Raw genomic sequence first — 18379 nt, forward strand, 5'->3', positions numbered from 1 at the left:
AAGTAGCAAAATAACTCTATAAAATTTAACAACAACAAACGACAATTTCATTATTGCATATTGATTATCAAACGTTCATTTAATCAGGATTAATGGTTAAAATGAATTAAAAGAATTAAAATTGCTGTAATCTGATTCATCAGACATTTTGTAATTAAGATACATCTTGTCAAAAGTAAGCGAGTGCCTGGATACTTTTGAACGTTAGTGTAGGTGTGCATATATAGGTCGAGTGACTGGCTGGAAGAATAGCTTCTGCGGTATCCGTAACGGCAAAACACAATACCCGATAGAGGGTTTCGCGAAGTACGACACCGTTGTCACCGGAAGGTGCATTAAACGAGGAAGATCCTCCACGTCGAGGCGAGAAGCGGGCGGCTTGTCGTCGAGCATTCCACCGAGCGATGATATAGGGCGCCTCGTGTACACACGCGTTACGTGTTGAAAGTAGTCGTCGTCATGTAACTAGAGTACGGGAATAATGGATAAGGACGAGGAAATGTATATACGAGCGGAGGAAGATATTTTCAAGTGGGGAAACTAGTGGTTGGAAACTTCTTTGACGTTCCGCCATATTCCAAATGATATATAGAAGCGCAACATGATAAAGAATGATAACCGAGGAAGGGAGGAAATTTCCTACCAAAAATCTCATTCTGAATTATCAATTCGTTTATGTGAAGCAGTTCTGGAGCGGGTGTAACTTCATTTTTTGGTTCGACCGGCTTTTGAGCAACGTTAAGAGTCTAAGTAAAATAGTATTTTCTTGAGATTCGCTTTTCGACTCCTTGTCATGAAAACCGAGTTACCCTGTTGCTTTCCATTCCATTGTGAATGGTGATCATATTAAGTAACTTTACTTACACGAAAAGAAACTTGAAATCAAACTGCTTGAATAATTGACCGATCTAAACGTGTTCGATTGACTTAACCAATCTAAACGAAGCTTGAATGAACTTTCAGCCCAGAGACATCCATCAATGCTGCTTCTCAGTAGCTCAACCTATCAGCTTGCTATAATACCATAACGTAATTTGAAATCAAGCTACTTGAATAGTAAACTTGATCAAACTTGACCAATTAACGTAATCAATCTAAACGAGTCCAGTCGAAACCTTTAGCTCTTTGGTATCCAATCAACGATGTTTCTCAATAATTCAATCTACCATTTCATTAGAGCGTGTTAACACTAGAGTTACCAAAACCGGTCAAGATGACAGGTATCAAATTTGTTCTTCTTAGAAATAAGTATTAAGAACATGCAAATGTTGTTAATATTGTTAATGTTTCCTTGTAATCACACGGAAATATGATCCATATGTTTATTCATTTTTTTCATATTACTTCGATTCTAATTAATTATGCACGATATATTTAGACACATGTTAAAGAAACTGGTAGACGCAGTATTAATGCAATCTGAAATCTAGCTACTTAAATAACTGACCAATCTTACCTAGACCAATTAACCTAATTAATCTAAACGAATCCAGTTGAAACCCGAGACACCAACCAACGTCGTTTCTCAACAATTCAATCTACTATCATGCTATATTATCTCAAAGTATAACACGCAGAGGCAAATCCAGAAGTTCGGAAAAGAAAAACTAAAAACAATAACGAAGCGAAGAGGAGAAAACTCCTCTATGTATAGCGTATACAATTATCGAGAATCCCTTAGCGAGATCGAAGCTAGGATTTACCCCCCTTACGAGGGAAATGGACGCTAATTTCTGCAAGCCACGAGATTGGAGCTCGGCCAGGCCGGCTAGGCAGTGTTAAATTAGGAATAGTAATAATGTTGCCGCGCTAATAATTTATACCGGATGCTTTTACATCCGGCGTCGGTTAACGGTACCAGCGGCTTTTAGCCAGTCCCTACTTACGTACCCTTGATCCCCGAAGTAAAAAACGGAGTTTTATGAAAATTGCCGACCGACTGCGAACGCTTAAGTATTCAGTCTGCAGGAAACGGCATTACGCGAACATAACCGCTTCGCCAGGTCGCTCCTAACCGCGCGCGAGCGTTCCGTTGCAATTCTCCCTGAGCGTTCTCCTGCATCAAATATGCTCGACCGATAGCCTCGTGAGACTTCGATCGAGCGTACAATTTCATCGATCTTTCATCTATGATAGATCAATGATCCAACGCGAGGTCCTGTGCGTAAATAAATTTTCGCGCTAGCTGATGACGTTTTAATCCATTTATAACGAATGACGTATCGGTATGTCAAAAGCTTACTGGCAGTTTTTATAGCTGAAATATCGTCACGATACTTCACTGACAATTGTTATGTGCGATTTTGAATTCGGTTTTTTTTATAATGTTCCTCGATGAGAAGTAATTTTCCCTTTATTTGAATTTTAAGTTAGATTTATTGTTTAGATTTCTGTATTCTGAAAGTACAACGTTGGATGCAAACGTTAATGCTGTAGATGCAAAATGGCCACATAAATTATATTACAAGCATTCTTCTTGAAAGAGAATAACGAAGTTCGAATGGTTCCAAAAATTTAAAAATAGGTAGCAAAATTATCCTGTAACCATCTTTTTTATTTCTATTGGCTATATTGAATACATTGACTGTAATAGATAAATATGCAGTTTTTGTTGAACTGCACCTACATAGCTGCAACTACATTTGACAGACTAAATGTTTAGACTCGTAACATTGTCCCATTGTGTCCAGTGTTTAAGCCCAGGCAGTGCGCGACTATTGTTTTTGCGGATAGGTTAGCCAACAGTCGCTGTTAACCGAGACTAATTAGTATCGAATTGCAAATTTTTCATAATCTCGGCTAACTCACGAAAATAGATTTATTCAAATAATTTCAACATTAAATTCGTCACTCGTGGTTCACTGATGTCTACCGCATGAAGCTTACGTGAATCTGCTTACGACATAATAGATTTTCATTTTAATATATCCAACATTGTGTAGAACTCTCATAACTGATCAGGAAGTAGTAAAAGAAACAAACTATGAAAGTAACTATGAAACCGAGGACATCGTACAACAAGTAAACTATTGATCCGTAAATAAAAAGTTCTACCGTACTTGACAAGCTTGAAGGATCAATTCATATTATGACTTGGTGAGCATATCGATTTTACGGCTTAACACCACCATGTGTTTTCAGGATGCAAAAGCAATGGAGCTCGCTTGTATCACAATCGTATATTTCTAAACAAGTAAAGAGGAGGAAGTACGTTTACTGTTCGACGCATCCGCGACAGATTAAGGTACCCACCGTGATATATAACTACAAGCTTTATACACCGACGAATTGTGTTCTGTATATGTTTTTGGTTAAGTTTCGTCGCGCGATGTCTCTGTGGTGTGGAAGCGCTCTTAACATTCACTTTGGCCTAGTCCCCTCGGTAAATTGCATGGAGTGCAGCCAGAAGTGGTGTGGGTAATTAGTGATACGCATTGTACGCATGCCGTGCTGAAATTTTCTTTGAACGCTCTTCGCGAAAATTACAATTTCATGTATATTTTACAATCTATTAGATTGGACGAAAGCTTTTTATTTTTAACAAAAACTTTCCTTATAGTTTAATGAATAACGTAATTTTATGAAATCTCTATTACTTTCTCAAAATGTTCCACAAGCTTTCCAATAGGTGTAGAATTTTTATGATTAATTTCGTTGTCTTTCATGAACATAACACTATAGACTTCGTATTAACTCGAGAAAAATGAAAGATTTTAATCGAAAAATTATGGAATATTTACTATATCTCCTGGACTTAGAATTAACACCATCTGGTTATCATCTATTCAAAATGTTGCAAGATACTCTTAACAAAGAAAAGTAACAGAATTCGGAGACTCCTTAACAATATCCTGCGAAACCATTTCTCGTTCAAACCACAAAAATTCTACGCAGATCGGAAAACTCATTGAGTTTAATAAAATATAGAAGCACATAAAATTTATCCCGATAGTTTCTCTAAGATTCAACGTAATCGTGTATATAATTTTTCGAATAAAATAAAAAGTTCGAAGTATCAAAAGTACTTGTGAAAGGGGAGAGATAAATTACAATCCGCGTTTCGTGAACAGATTTTAGAACGATGAAACGCCGTACCGGTGAGCAATTCGACGATGAAGGATGATGGATCCGTGAGTCGTTCGCACGAAAAATGAGGATTTCCACAGATCGGTCGCGTCTCTCGCTGACTGGCTACATTTACATAATTCGCCAAGGTGCTTTTGCAGATAAAAAAAAGAAAAAATAAAAAAAGGAGAAAGAGAGGAATCGAAGAGAAGGAAGAGAAAAAGGATAATCAATTTTATTTCGTGGAAATTTGACGAGATAAGTGAATGGACTTTACAGAGGTTCACAGTGCATTTTATATTCCACACCCCATTACCTTGCGTGGAACGTCCTAGCGTCATTTTACAGCGAAGTAACATTTGCCCTGTGGCGTTTATTAAATTTCTGCGAAATTGTGAAATACGCGTCGGACATAAATATTAAACAATAACGGTGGCCCGTACGTTCTGATTAATATTCTCTAAATCAACGTTGCCATGCTTAAACATTTTCTCTTCGGCTATTTTTACGCAAAATTAACGGCAATAGGTACGGCAGGGGAAGGGTGAATGAAATTTTAGCCGAGAAGGAATGCGTTATCTACCACGGTAATTCACACAGTGCTCCATTTGCAAAATCTTCCGCAATTAACGTCGCTCGGAGGATCGTGTAAACCTCGCTCGTCCGTAAAACTTATGATCTGGAAGATTTTCCGGAACTGCGCAAGGAATTTGCGGAACATCCCTTCGCGTAATCCCGCACTACAACACTCCTAGTCCATAATTTCCGTTCTATTGAAATCAAACTTTACGTCCAAGTATAGAAATAAAACCACTCCCTTCGCTCTCGAATTGCGAACTTTTAATTGTACAGGGTGTTCTATATACAGTAAGTAGAAGTACAAATAAGTAAAAAATTAACGATATAACATAATAAACGATAAAACAAGTTCACATAAACATATGACCTAAGTGACTCTGTTTCCGAGATGTAGACGCCCGTATAATAACTGAGTTTCATCATTTTAAAATTCAATCTTGAGCTTTGCATGGAATAATCAAATTTCTTCTATATTATGGGCTGCCATTAATTGTTAATATAATGGTGAAAGAATGAGAAAATATCGCATACTTTAGTTTCAGTTGGACAAATTTCTTCCCTTCTGATGAGTAGAAGCTACTACTTTCCAGAAGAAACTCTACTCTCGTAGAGAATTATGGCCGTTAATTCATTATACTGCTAATAACGAGTTAAATAATCTGTTTTCAAATATAGATCATTTAAAATAGTCCCTATTCGAATTTAGCAACTTACAAGGGAAATTACTTAGGCCGATCTAAATATCCTTCTCACTCAAATAATACCCGGTCCCGTCTTTAAATTGTATTTTCAATCAAATTCGTTCGTTCGATAATATTTATCCGGTAATGGTCGTTTAGAAATACCTTTCCTTCTTTTTAATGCTATTCTCACGTATCATGATAAAAGTAATAACGGGGTAATGGATCCAATTATTATCCGAATGCAGGTTTTCTGAGATTACGCTTTATCGGTGAACAACACCGCATTTTCAGGCCAATTATCCGCACTCTTCATCGTGCTCGTATCAAACTCTAACCTAAAGTTTGTTCGCGACTCGCGTTTAAGAGCCTCGTAAATTTCTGCCGCGTCTTATCGAGACCTGTACGTTTTTCACATACATTAGGTGTGCCTCCTTCTACCTAGTTCCAAGTGTATAATAAAAGTCGTCGCGGGATACCCATTATGTTTCATCAACGTCGAATAGACCTCCACGGTTTGCGTAGCGTCAGACAATTCATTGGGAGCTTCGATCCCGAAACTGCACGTTATCGTCGCTAGAGAGCCTCGTAAAAGCGAACACGGAACATTCCGTATACGGTGTAGCGATCGTACTTCAGGACCACGATGGTTCGTTACGTCTTTCCTGCTTTTCCCTTCTTCTTTGTTTATTCCTTTCCTTCGTTTCTATGCTTCCACTCTGTCTCATGTGGCTCTCATCTCGGTAATTTCGCTACCTCTTCTTTGTTTCTCATCGGTCCTTCATTTCCTTTTTTCCCTGTCGTTTTCTTTATCTCCATCCTTTTATCGACCCTTTGAAATTCACCTAATATCGAACAAAGAAAAACCACGTGTCCATTGTCACGGTGCAAATTAACGTCCCGAGGAGACACAATGGCAGGACGGCGATCATAGCCGCGAGAATTGCCAATAGGGCTTTCCTTTGATCGCGACTTATGCGCCAGATACGCTGAATCGACGCGTAACACGCGGAAACATTGCGTCTAGGGTTGGCTGCCTCCAGGACTTCAGAAACGTTACACTCCGGGCGCGAGATTCGTTCAATCTGTGAGTCCCCACGGTAATTCAGAGGAGAAACTGCCAAACTTTGGCGAAGGGACCTTTCTAAGTTGGTTGGTCTCTAGTAAGTTGGCATTCGTGTTGAGAAGACGTACTTCTAGGATGTTTAGCGACTCTAACTCGTGTGGGTCTGTGAAAAGAGGAATGATAAACAGGATGAATCCTATTGTCGGCTATTAGTTTCAAGTACGTCGGTTCAAAGGGATATAAAGTTCGTTTGGAATGTCATTTATCCTTCAAGAACGTAGTAAAGTGAGGAAAAATGTAGGATGAATTATTTGGAAATAATTTCTGGTATCAGATAGAACAAAAATTTTGACTGAAAGATACTTTACAGAAAAACGCATTTAGCGTAGGAAATGAATGTTAATAATCGTGTTATGTATGCAGATATTTAAGGTGTGAAATGTATGCTACTATATTATAGTAGAATATACTAAAGATAGATTTTATCTCTTACAATCGTAGAATTCAGAACAGGATCATATTGTTATGTGCATAAAAATTTAATATTATGCTATTTAGTAGAGAATATTTTCTTATGAGAAACTGAGATACGTGTATTTACAATCATATTGAAAAGAATACAGAAAATGGAATATCGGAATGATTAAAGAAAACAATTAAACGAATATTGATCGATCGAATAAACTAACTAAAATCCTTCATCGACTTATAAAAAGCTTATAGATGTTCATAGACATAAAAAGACATAAAAAGCTCGATCAACATTTTATAGAATTAATAATCGTCGTTTGTTAGAACGAGCTAAAATACAAACTGGACGTCGGTATGGCAATAAAGTCTCGTGTAATCCCATGATCGAGCAATTGCTGCTATTAAATCACAAACGTGGCCAACAATCGCTGCTTTACTTCTCTGTAATTTTCAGCTATAAACATTTCCAATTACCAAACTCCATGAGAACAGAAGCAGAAAAGAAAAATTTTTTTGCATTAATTATCCTTACAATTAAATCAAATAATTAATGTGCGCGGATTTACAAGGACGATTATGGTTTCGTTCGCACGCACGTAACATTCTGGTTGAACTTTGTGAAAGGTCGAGATAATTCTTCGCTTTTTGCCCGCGTAAATCGATAACAATGACGGCGGCCGGTCAATTTGAATAATTACGCGCCGGTGCAATCTCACGCGCTCGAACGTGAGCAATTGAACTCCTTTCAGGCGACGCGCGACCCGGGAAACCGATGTTTTCGCTTTACAGCTTTTTCATCGAGCGTGAGCGAGCCCCGACGTCGATTAATTGACCTGCAACTTTTACACACGTGACGAGTCACGCGACTTCGGGTCATTATCGAACCTCTGATACTCTTTAAACGGCTTTTAAACGGTTCACAAAAGTTCTTTTCGTAAAAAGAGTAATTGGTTACTTCTTGCTAAATCTACAGTATTGAATTTCTCGTACATATTAGGTGTAGAAGTTAATAAAACGTTTATAGCATGCCCACTTATAGGATGGGCTTGAGTTGATGTCAAAAAAGAATCTCCATTTTCGTGTGAGAATTTATGTTTGAAGAGGATAAAGGTCAAATAGTGTCAAAATATACGAATCTTAACTCAGTTCAGCATTATACAAAATGTCATAATTCTATCTAATTGTATATCTCCTTAACTCTAGAACGTGTACGTTATTCGATATTCCTTTAATAGAAACCCTATTGTTCATAACATTAATTATCTTCTCCAGCCTTTCGTTTCAATGATAATTTTCCTCGAATATTCCGAAATGTTAAATAGGACGCTTAAACAAGAAGGACGGAATATTTCTCCAATGATTTCCCGTATATCGTAGCTCATGAAAATTGTCCTAATTACTCTCGACCGATATAAACGGGGAAAGGAAGCGAGAAGATAGATGGAACGAGGGTAGTGCGAATCACGAAAATCAATCGTTCTACACGCGCGATATTACGTGAGATATTTGGTAACGAGCGCGGAGATCTCTCCAGCGATTTCGATGGCCTTGTGTAACGAGATTCGGTGAACATCCGTAATTCGGTTATCAGAAGGGCACGCAAAGGAATTTCCAAAACGATGAACATCTACATCGCGCGCGAATTGTCCGAATAATATCGCGAACGTATCCTACGGTGAAACACGCGCGTGAAGGCCGCAATTGGAATTCGTGTTACTCTAATAATGCGATAATAAGATGACTGCGAACGTTTCTACATGTTGGAGATATCCGCGTTATGGGGACGAAACGACGACTCGTTGTCGTGTACGACTCTGGCGAAACGCGTCACCGGTAAGTTGCTTTTCGTGACAGAATATCCGGGTAATCGCTGGCTGGCTACGTTTCCCGTCGTTTCTCTGGAGAAACGCGAGAGAAACGGGGACAGACGTTTTATATTTTATGGAATGTTTCACGTTGCTTGAAAGTTTCTGTTACTCGGCTGCAATACGTCGTCTATGGTGAAGGATTGGTAAGCAACGGAATAAATAAAACGAGAATTACCAGAGTAATTCGATAGTAATATATTTGACAAACGATTTATCCATACGATGATTACTGATTTCGGGAGATTATTTGTCGATGTTAAAATTTTCGAAATGTTCTTTGTATCTTATTCCCTTATTTTATCTTGTCTGTTATTTCCAAAATTGCCCAATGTATTCCTTGTATCTATCATTCCCTAAATTGACCAATCTGTCCTTTAAACTTTTCTTTCAACTTTGACTCTCAATTATAGACCACTCGTCTCTAAAAGAAATTCGAATTTTTATTTAACTATTACAATCTAACAGAGAATTTCGAAAAATTTAACATTTGAAGATCTTCAATTATAAAGACTCTTATCAAGTAAATATATACTCCATTGAACAAAATAGTTATACTAGGTTCGTTGTTGTAAGACAGTGATTTAGTACGACTAAAATTATCAGATAATTCATGAGATTGTGATCCTAGTATCGAAGATATTGACATTTTTAGTGAAGGGTTAAATCAACCCCACAAAGGAAGTAACTTATTCTTTGACCAATATATTCATTCTTCCAGACTTTATGTATGAACATAAAAATGTTTCACACTCTAAATAGTTTTATTGTATATAGCATATATGTTATTTATTATATTGTTCCATAGGTAATTAAAATGACTAGAATAAGATGCTACAATATATGTTAGGAATCCAGTATAAGATTTCGCGAAACTTAAATATCACAAAAATATTCGCTATTTTAGGCCTGGCTCGATTGATGGAGAGTTCGCCACCGATCAAAATTCTATATTTCAAGCACCAAAATCCCAAAGCAAACAGCGAATAGAGCAATCTGCTTTAACTGGTAAATTTGCAGCGCGATTAGCAGAAGAACGCTTTGCTCGAGGTAAGCTCGGCTCAAAATTCCGAGGACAGATTGGTATCTGTTTGCCGTGGGGATGAAACATGAGCGTGAAGAGGGGTGCAACGAAGTGACGCGCGATCTGTCCACGTGATGAGTTGCGAGATGTAGAATGATGAACGCGTAAACGATGTCACAACTTTTTGACTTATGATAGAGTCGACAGAAGCTGTCCTCCGAACTTTGAGCTGCCTGGTGAAACCGCGCCCCTGAATAAATAACCATTGTGTGGGAAATATCGTACGAAAGCGATTGAAACTGGTGAAGTTTTAGGAAGAAGAATAGGACGGAGGTTCAACAGGCTTCGGAGAAAATGAACCTCGTGTCGAGCTCAACGAGCTGATCGTAAGAAAACATGAGAAACGGGTTGATAGGTAATTAGGTATGATATGGCACTTCTTAAGGCGTTTTATAGTATAGACAGCTCTTCGTATAGAGTCCAACTTACCTCGCAAATACCTCGAACTATAGATATATTGTGAAGGCTACAATGTACATACATATTTATGATGCAGTTTAGTTTACAAAATGGATATATTGAATATTGACATTGACAACACTAATTAATGATAAAATGTAACAATTCGATTAATAACGGTTATGTACTAACATATTTACTGCGTTATATTCAACTTATAACAATTATCGTACTAATTTCTAAAATAACGTAGACTATAGATTAAGAAAGACACGTTCCTCAAATTCTTTCAAAGAAAATTTTCAAAGCTTTGTCATCAATCACCAACGAATTTGATATTTCTCAAATACGAATCTCTCACATTTGGACAAATGAACCATAATGTTTAATTAAGAGATTCTCGCCAAGAATTTACACGGACATAATATCCTAGAAAATCCTCTTTAATCATGCCGTTCACATAAGTACATCCTGCGAGTCAACCTCTACTATCCTTTCGTCTAAGGCATGAGCTTATTGGGAAGCCCTATCAACGAATCCACTATCCAACACTGAACTGTTTCCCTTTCCTTTGCTTTCTCATTCTTTTTCCTTTCCATCATCTCTCCATTTTAACACGATGCGTTAGGAAATTTCACGACGTAGATATAATACTATATCCGACTATATAGTGTTCGCTAATGCACTACATCCTTGTATTATTGTTATTCCTTCAACAAGCTAAAATGATCATCCCTGAGATATCGCGGCGAATATTGGCGATACACGCTAAGTATAACCATTACTTTCAACAGAGAACATAGTAATACTTGACTTGATCTGCGTCTCGAAGCTTTGCCTTGTGCTTAATCTCTGCTGTTTATGGCTGTGTCTCGTAAATGGCTTGTTCCGTCGCGGAACGTATAATAAATAGCTGCGTAATCTCGAAACCTTAAAAAGCAATATCCCCAGCGGGGGAAGATATTGAGGACCGCTAGCGGTTCCGTTCCATCGATTCCGGCGTCGAAATTCAGGCTACGAATCGACCCGACACATATTTCCGACGCGAGCCTCCAAAACGTACGACGAGCTTGGCTCTGGAAAAACTTTCCCCGACAGACTTAGTTGCATCCAACTTCTATAACTTCATCGGGCGACAAGAGAAACGCAATTCGTACGTATACAACGTCCGCGAAGTTTTGTGACCTGGCAATTTCCATGCGTCTCTATTTTTTGCACAGGCTCCACGGAGCGTTAAATCTTCGCTGGAAACGCGTCCCAGTGCTCTTGCGATTTCCAAGACTAGCAAATTGTTCGTCCCTTTCGGAGACCCTCTATTGGTCGACATGAACGAAACAAATTGCGACGACAGGATCGAATTCGTATTTCCATAGATAAATCAGAGTTCGTTTAGTATAGGGTGTTTAGATATTGTGGATTAAATGAAATATAACGTAACAAAGAGAAAAGCGAAAAAGCAACATTTTCTGACCAATAAGATATGAGCTGTTCAGAAGCCACATCAATCCTATAAATTGATAGGTAAATAAAAGTGATGATATTACAAACATTATTTTTCCCATTAGAATTTATCACTATAAGAGCCTCTCTTTTTGGATTTATTTTTTATATTCATAGTTTGATTTTAATAGAATTTACTAATGTGAATTGACAAACGCCTACCTAAGAGCAATCCTTTCAACACGCACCATTTCTATGATGATATCGGAATAAATAAAAACCATTAAAACGTAAAATCACAGTAACGTAATCTCTGAATTCGGTAATACTCAGCACTATGTTACTTCGTTTCGTATCTCGATCATATAAATTTTCTATTCAAAACTTAAGAAAAGTTCCACATAGACGACCGTTGCAAGCAGGTTGCATATCTATAGGCGTACCAAACCAGAATCTTCTAAATTTTATTAAAAAGGATAAAATCATACGTACATTAAATAAGAAACATGTTCTTTTCAACATTCTTTATTACTCTCTGTTCAACCCAAGGCACAGTTTGGAAACTTGCTATACGTGTGTATATAGCTTATATATCGTCGACGTCAAGAAACAAGCTGAATATCAAACTAAGATGAAGGCAATCGTGCGACGTTCGTCTTGTTTCCGGTTAGAAGTCAGCCAGAACCGATGCACGGCTTAATACGACGCTGTGAACCGAGTCAAAGCGGAAAGTTGTCTTTGAGCGGACGTGCGTCCAACTGCGTCCACCACTGGCGTTACGATGAATATGTAACGCGCGGCAGAACTTCCGCTGGATCGTTCGACGCCGATTAAAGCGGAAAACACTGATCGATTCGCGGGATCTTAATTAACCCTGAACGGACGGGTCGAGTCAAAGTGAGTTTGGCTACTTCTTTTGAAGCGACGTTCAGGGAAACTTGTTTACCTTGGACTAGATAGGTTATTGAACTCGCCTGGAGAATAATTTAAGCGAAGAATGCACATAAAAACTTTTCGAGGTCTACAATTATTAAAAAATCAGGGGGTGAATTAAAAAAAAAAAGAGAGACAGGAAATAGAAAAGGTAAATGTGTGTATATGCGAGAGCACATGTACAGCTGTGAGAAGTGCATGAATCAATGAAAATTCAAGTAATAGCCAAAGGTCAGCAATGCAGTTAAAAGACAAATCGAATGTTTTAAACTTCAAACCACCGAGATTAAGAGTTGTGCAGCTAAAATATTACTGTTACTTTATTCACTGCAGCTTTGTTTTATATAACAATAGAACGGAACTTCGTTTATGTGAATCCCATTTATTCTGAACGAAATTTGGGTTGTTATCGGATTAAATGAAATTCTACTGGTCCATCTACAATCCAGTTACCTAACTGTAAACGTAAATTCCTACTATATGAACAAAAAATCCATAGGTATTGGAAAATGTAAATTGACTCTACTTATACGAACTCTAATTATACGTGCGTGTAAACTATTTATTTCCCGACAAGTTCATATAAAACGAAGTTCTATTATCTTTTATATCTTATATAGTCTATCATTTATTATTTAATATGTAGTATAGATCAAGTTCTGAAACAACAAAAAAGCACTGTGACGTATCGTGTTACGGTTCTAGTATATATCTGAACCCGCAATAAACATTCGATGGACAGTTCCATTTAGTTGCTGTTGAATTTTGACGAGCATTCCGTTAATTGCTCTGTCGTGTTAGAAGAACGAAAGGTTAACGAAATGGACCAGTTATATGCGATCGGATTATACAGTGAAAGTATATTACTGTACCATGGCATCTTATAGATGAGTTAATGCGAGCCTGAAGTTTACTTGGCAATTTTCTTGGCATTTTATCACCCGGGCTCGTGTATCAAAGCGCGAGAAGTTTCACGTATCGAACGAACGTCGAAATTTTGTAGGGAATTGGGTTGTCGCGATCCCATTACCTATAGGGTGAATCCCACTCTATGCAAAATCGAAGCTGCAGAGAATGGTCTTTTCTTTCGACGAGCAATTTCAAATAACGACGTTACCCTGGCGTCTCACCTACCAAATGAAGTCCGATGCGACAACGACGAGATTATCGGACGATGCTTCCGGAATATCAAGTAAGAAGCAACAATCGAATTCATCCCTTGGAAGATTTCCCGCAGATACATCCCTATCCCTCGACAGGAAATAATGCTTTCTTTTGGAACGACAATCTTTTGGAAAAGAACGATGCTTCCCCTTTAATTCGTTTGTGTCAAAATATTGGAATCTTACAAATATACATTAATGGACAACAGTATGGACACAGACTAGCTTATTTTTTTGTAAAACACTGTGTAAGTTTGCAAAAAGACGCGATCTTTATTTAATTTTTCTCAAGAACATCATTTCTGAGCGTTAAAAGTAAATGGTTATAACATAGATCTCGGCTTCTGAAACAAATACGCGTCATTCCGAATAATTGTTATGAGCAGGTGGAATTTTTCTAAATTAAGAATGTATCTTATATACAGTCGTATATTCTACATCTTTTCTTTATCTATCTATAGGTGAAGTCCTGTATCTAAACTCATTATTACTATTATTGTTAACGATTATTATTAACGTTATTATTTTTAACTTATAAACTTGTTCTAGAATAGACTCCCGCATCAAATTTGAAATAACTCAAATTTTATATGTTGCTAAAAACAGTCCATTGTATATCTCGTATTATTTAGCTTCATCGTGGAGCTGCTTAACGATGATCAATTCTTGTGTTATACTTAAGCTTCAAACTGGAAAGCGATATTTTACAAGTAAATTAGATAAAGTATCGTAAATTTATACAGGATTTACATAAAAATCTGGTCTGTGCCAATACTTCCCTTCATCGCTGTATATATTTAATTCCATTAATTTAATTAATGTATTTAATTTAATGTATTTAATTTAATGTATTTAATTCAATGTATTTAATGATGTCTTTTTGGTTTTATCGCGCTAAGAGTTTAATGATCGAACTATTGGACGCTTCGCGTGAGGTAGAGAGTATGGTGGATCTCGAAGTACTTGTATCGAGAAGTTACTCGAGCGGAGAAGGAAGATAACCTATAGCATTAAGGACATAGACCATTACGTTCGAGACAGAAGGCAATGCGAGTATGAAACATGAGTATTTATGCTTCTAGCGATACAACACGCGTTCTGAGTTGTTCGAATACACAGAACATCGGTAAAAATGGCTTTGATATTTTGTGAAGTTACGATATTCACAAAATAGTTCAAATCAATCATTCCGCTGAAAAACGCGGAAATTTGTTTTCACGTTTGTGAAGGACGTTCAATGTATCTTCTTTCTATCTTAATATAAAAGTGGCATCTATAAATTGCATATCGATATACCTTTCACACAACCTGCATAAGGCGTATATTTGTTATTCATTATGCGAAATCCAATGTAGAATGACGAATGACCTTTTTCCTTCTCATATTTCCTTTTAAAGTTCTATCATTTATTCAGATATTTGGTAAATCACATAATGGAATGTTCCCTTATAAAATGACATCTGCTTAAACGTAAGTAAGTACATGCTACATTTGAAATTCAAGGATAAACGAACATCAGCCACTCAAAGGCCAAACTGATCAACACTCCGCACTTCTTATTAATTTCCTAATTTCCTTAAATAAGTAGATAATTCATATCCAATTCTCAAAAACAGGCGATAAACTTCCATAAGATTTATTCGTCACATAAGGATAACATAAATCGTAAGGTAAATTAAAAAAAAAAAAAGAAAGAAACAGTATTTGTAACGAACATCACTTTTTCGTACTTTCTGTTTACGAAGTTGATCAATATAAATTTTGAGTAGCTCACGTATATAAACACGACTTTCGTATTCCGAGAGCGATTAGTAAACATCGACTTGTCTCGGGAATGCGTCACAATTCACAAACGAAACATAACATTCAATATCGAGATATTTATGTATTGTACTCACTGTCCTTCACACAAAAGGCGCCGATAATCCAGAGTGGGAAGAGTGGCACGATGAACACGTTCCAGTGTCTTGCGTTCGTGTTGCACCGTAGACTCCTCCCGACGTGCAGCCTAAGGTAAATCATGATCGTTCCACGTGAACTCTCCGCGGCTCGATCATAGCAACCGATTGTCAAGCATCATCATCCACCAATTCCACCGACACCGTATGTTTCTTCGAATTAATCGAGATCGAAGGATCTCTGCCTTGACTCGCCTTCACAGGAACTGTCTTCCTGTATCCTCGTCCTGCGTGTCTTTCACACACTGTTCCCACATCTTCTTCAGTGTAACATGGAGTAACAATTAACCGACACGACGATCGAAATTAATCGACACTAATGATAGATCGCAATCGAACACGAAAACGCGACGCAGAATAGCAAAGAAGCACACTAGAAAAATCACTTTAAACTCCGTCAGATGCAACTACGTAGAGGTTTCGTGACGGGTTAAGAAGCCACGCAAGCGGTTAGAACACGCGTGATCACTGTCGAAACGATAGTAACATCACTCACGGTGCAACGATCGCACGCGATTGTTCGACACGTTTCTCTCCCGGTCTTTCTTTCGATTTCATATCACACTACTTTATAACATCTTTAACATTAATTAACTCTCAACTTTCCAACTTTTCCGCGCGAATTATTCCGTTTATGCTATTATACGTAGATGTACGCGACACGTTCCCGATGAAAATTCACGTTCGATAGATATGATTTCGACTGTCGATCGGGAACGATGTAATGCGCGCCACTCGCACTCGGCGAGATTTCGCTGTTCCACACTGTATCAGCAACACCGGGCCGTGCGGTGCACACCGCTACGCTAAGCTGCCACGGCCGACGTTAGCGTCGCCACTGTCGCTCTGCCTGCCACCACTACTCCAGCTTCCCTTTCCACCGCCACTCGCGCCCCACATCTGCGCGCTACCCCTACCATGGAATCAGCCAGCTCGCTATGACACTAGTACCACCACCACTATAGCGAAGCCAGCTGCCGACGTCGACGTCGTGGATCGTCGCCGTTGCTGCCGTCGTCTACGTCGTCCTCCTGCTCCGCGACGTCGTTGCCACAGTCGTGGTACTACGTCGATCGAAAAGAGCCTGCGTTGTACGCGCCCGCGCACATGCTTTACCTCGCATGCGTATTGAACGCACGGTTTCTCTCACTTTCTCGGTTGCATAGTCTCGTTGATAGGGCTATCTCATTCGCACTCTCCGCTCGTCTTTCGCTCTTTCGCTTGCTTCTCTCCTCTCTACTCGCGCAGTATCGCGTATCAAGACTAGCCGAGAAAGTCTCTTGGAAAAAGAAAGGCGGCACCCGTGAATGGAGATGAATGAAGAGAGGAATTTATGTTAATTTCGAGTAACGCACCGCGGCACGATTTGAATATAAGTTAGGCGCGACGCTAGTTGATTGTAGAGGGAATCGAGCGGAACCGGAACTGCGCCCTCTTTCCCCGTTTTTTTTTAGCCTCATGTTCTTTGTTCCTTTACGTGTATTCTCTATTCTCACTTTTGGTTCTGTTTCTTTACTGCGTGACGATTGCATAGTATCTAACAAAGGAGGTAGGACCGAATGGATTCCTTGTATACGTAGATTTTTTAACATACAAGAATATTTGTTGGGTACTATTAGCTTCGAATGATTCATTCATGATCTGTCAAGGGTTGTGTAACGAGGTTGATCCTCTTTGTTACTCGAATATCAGATATGTATCTATAAAAAAGAAGGATAATTCGTTACACAAGAGAATTACTATTGATTTCCACGATTTAGGTCATAGTTCTATAACGTATATATAGATACTATTAATTTCAATAATACGTGCGTTTGTGGTTTGTAATGGCCACGTAATGGACTCGCTAATGGCGCTAATCGCATAAACTGCGTCTTTCGCTTCCTTTTGTCGTGTTTCTTTAATCAATATTCTCGTCCATCATCATCCCCCTTCCGACATTCTTCTCTGTCTCGGTCCTTTTCGTCATTCTCTCTGGGCAGTCGTTTTCCTTTCCGCCTTCTCCTTCGTCTTCTGGTTCCCTGACTAAATTCGTTCGAGACTGATGGAAGAAGTTTCTGCAACAAGGCTACTGCACGCGCACTTGTAAGAATGTGAACCGGAAAACATGGATCGGCGAGGAAACAGGGGTGGGTTTGAAAGGGTGAGTTACAGAACGGGCAATGTGCCTCTCCAAGACGGAATTCCTGTTAATTCCAAATAAAGCGACATTTTTCTCTGTAATGTTCGAATAGAAGTGTGAATCGAATTGGTTAATTATATTGGGAATTGAATACAAATTCCTTCGTGTTTCTCCGGTGTTGTTCCTTCTTTTTTTTTTCTTCTCCTTCTTCTGTCAGTTCTTTTTTTTTAACAACTACGAACGTCCTCGTTCCATCGTCGTCCAGGCGTGCTTGTTTCCATTCCCCTTTGCATACTTTCGCCTTTTTTCCACTCTCGCCCGTTCTCTTGCCCTTATCTTGCCCTGTAACCCCCGTCGAACCAGCCATCGCCCTTCCTTTTCCTTTATCGCGGTACAGAAGCCGGGTCTTTGTACCGGTGCTCGCGCTGGAATGCAAAAATTTTCAGAGAGACGAGAAGATATTGAAGAGTCATGAATAGAAATGACAAAGGTTTGCGTTTATATTAATTCCAGATATAGATGTCCAGACCTCTTCTAACTTACTGCTCTGCTTT

The 18379-nt window shown here is 38.5% G+C and overlaps 1 protein-coding gene across 1 annotated transcript in view; it reads right to left on the reverse strand.

The window, feature by feature from the left end:
* LOC139992458 (neural cell adhesion molecule 2) overlaps window positions 1-16722 on the reverse strand; it is a 307336-nt gene extending 290614 nt beyond the window's left edge. Inside the window, exon 1 of the mRNA XM_072013305.1 lies at window positions 15644-16722. Coding sequence (XP_071869406.1) covers window positions 15644-15767 — 124 coding nt within the window. The 5' untranslated portion in view covers window positions 15768-16722. The remainder of the gene's footprint in view (window positions 1-15643) is intronic.
* Between the last annotated feature and the right edge of the window lie 1657 nt (window positions 16723-18379).

Source organism: Bombus fervidus, chromosome 11 (assembly GCF_041682495.2).
Source record: "Bombus fervidus isolate BK054 chromosome 11, iyBomFerv1, whole genome shotgun sequence".
NCBI lineage: Eukaryota > Metazoa > Arthropoda > Insecta > Hymenoptera > Apidae > Bombus > Bombus fervidus.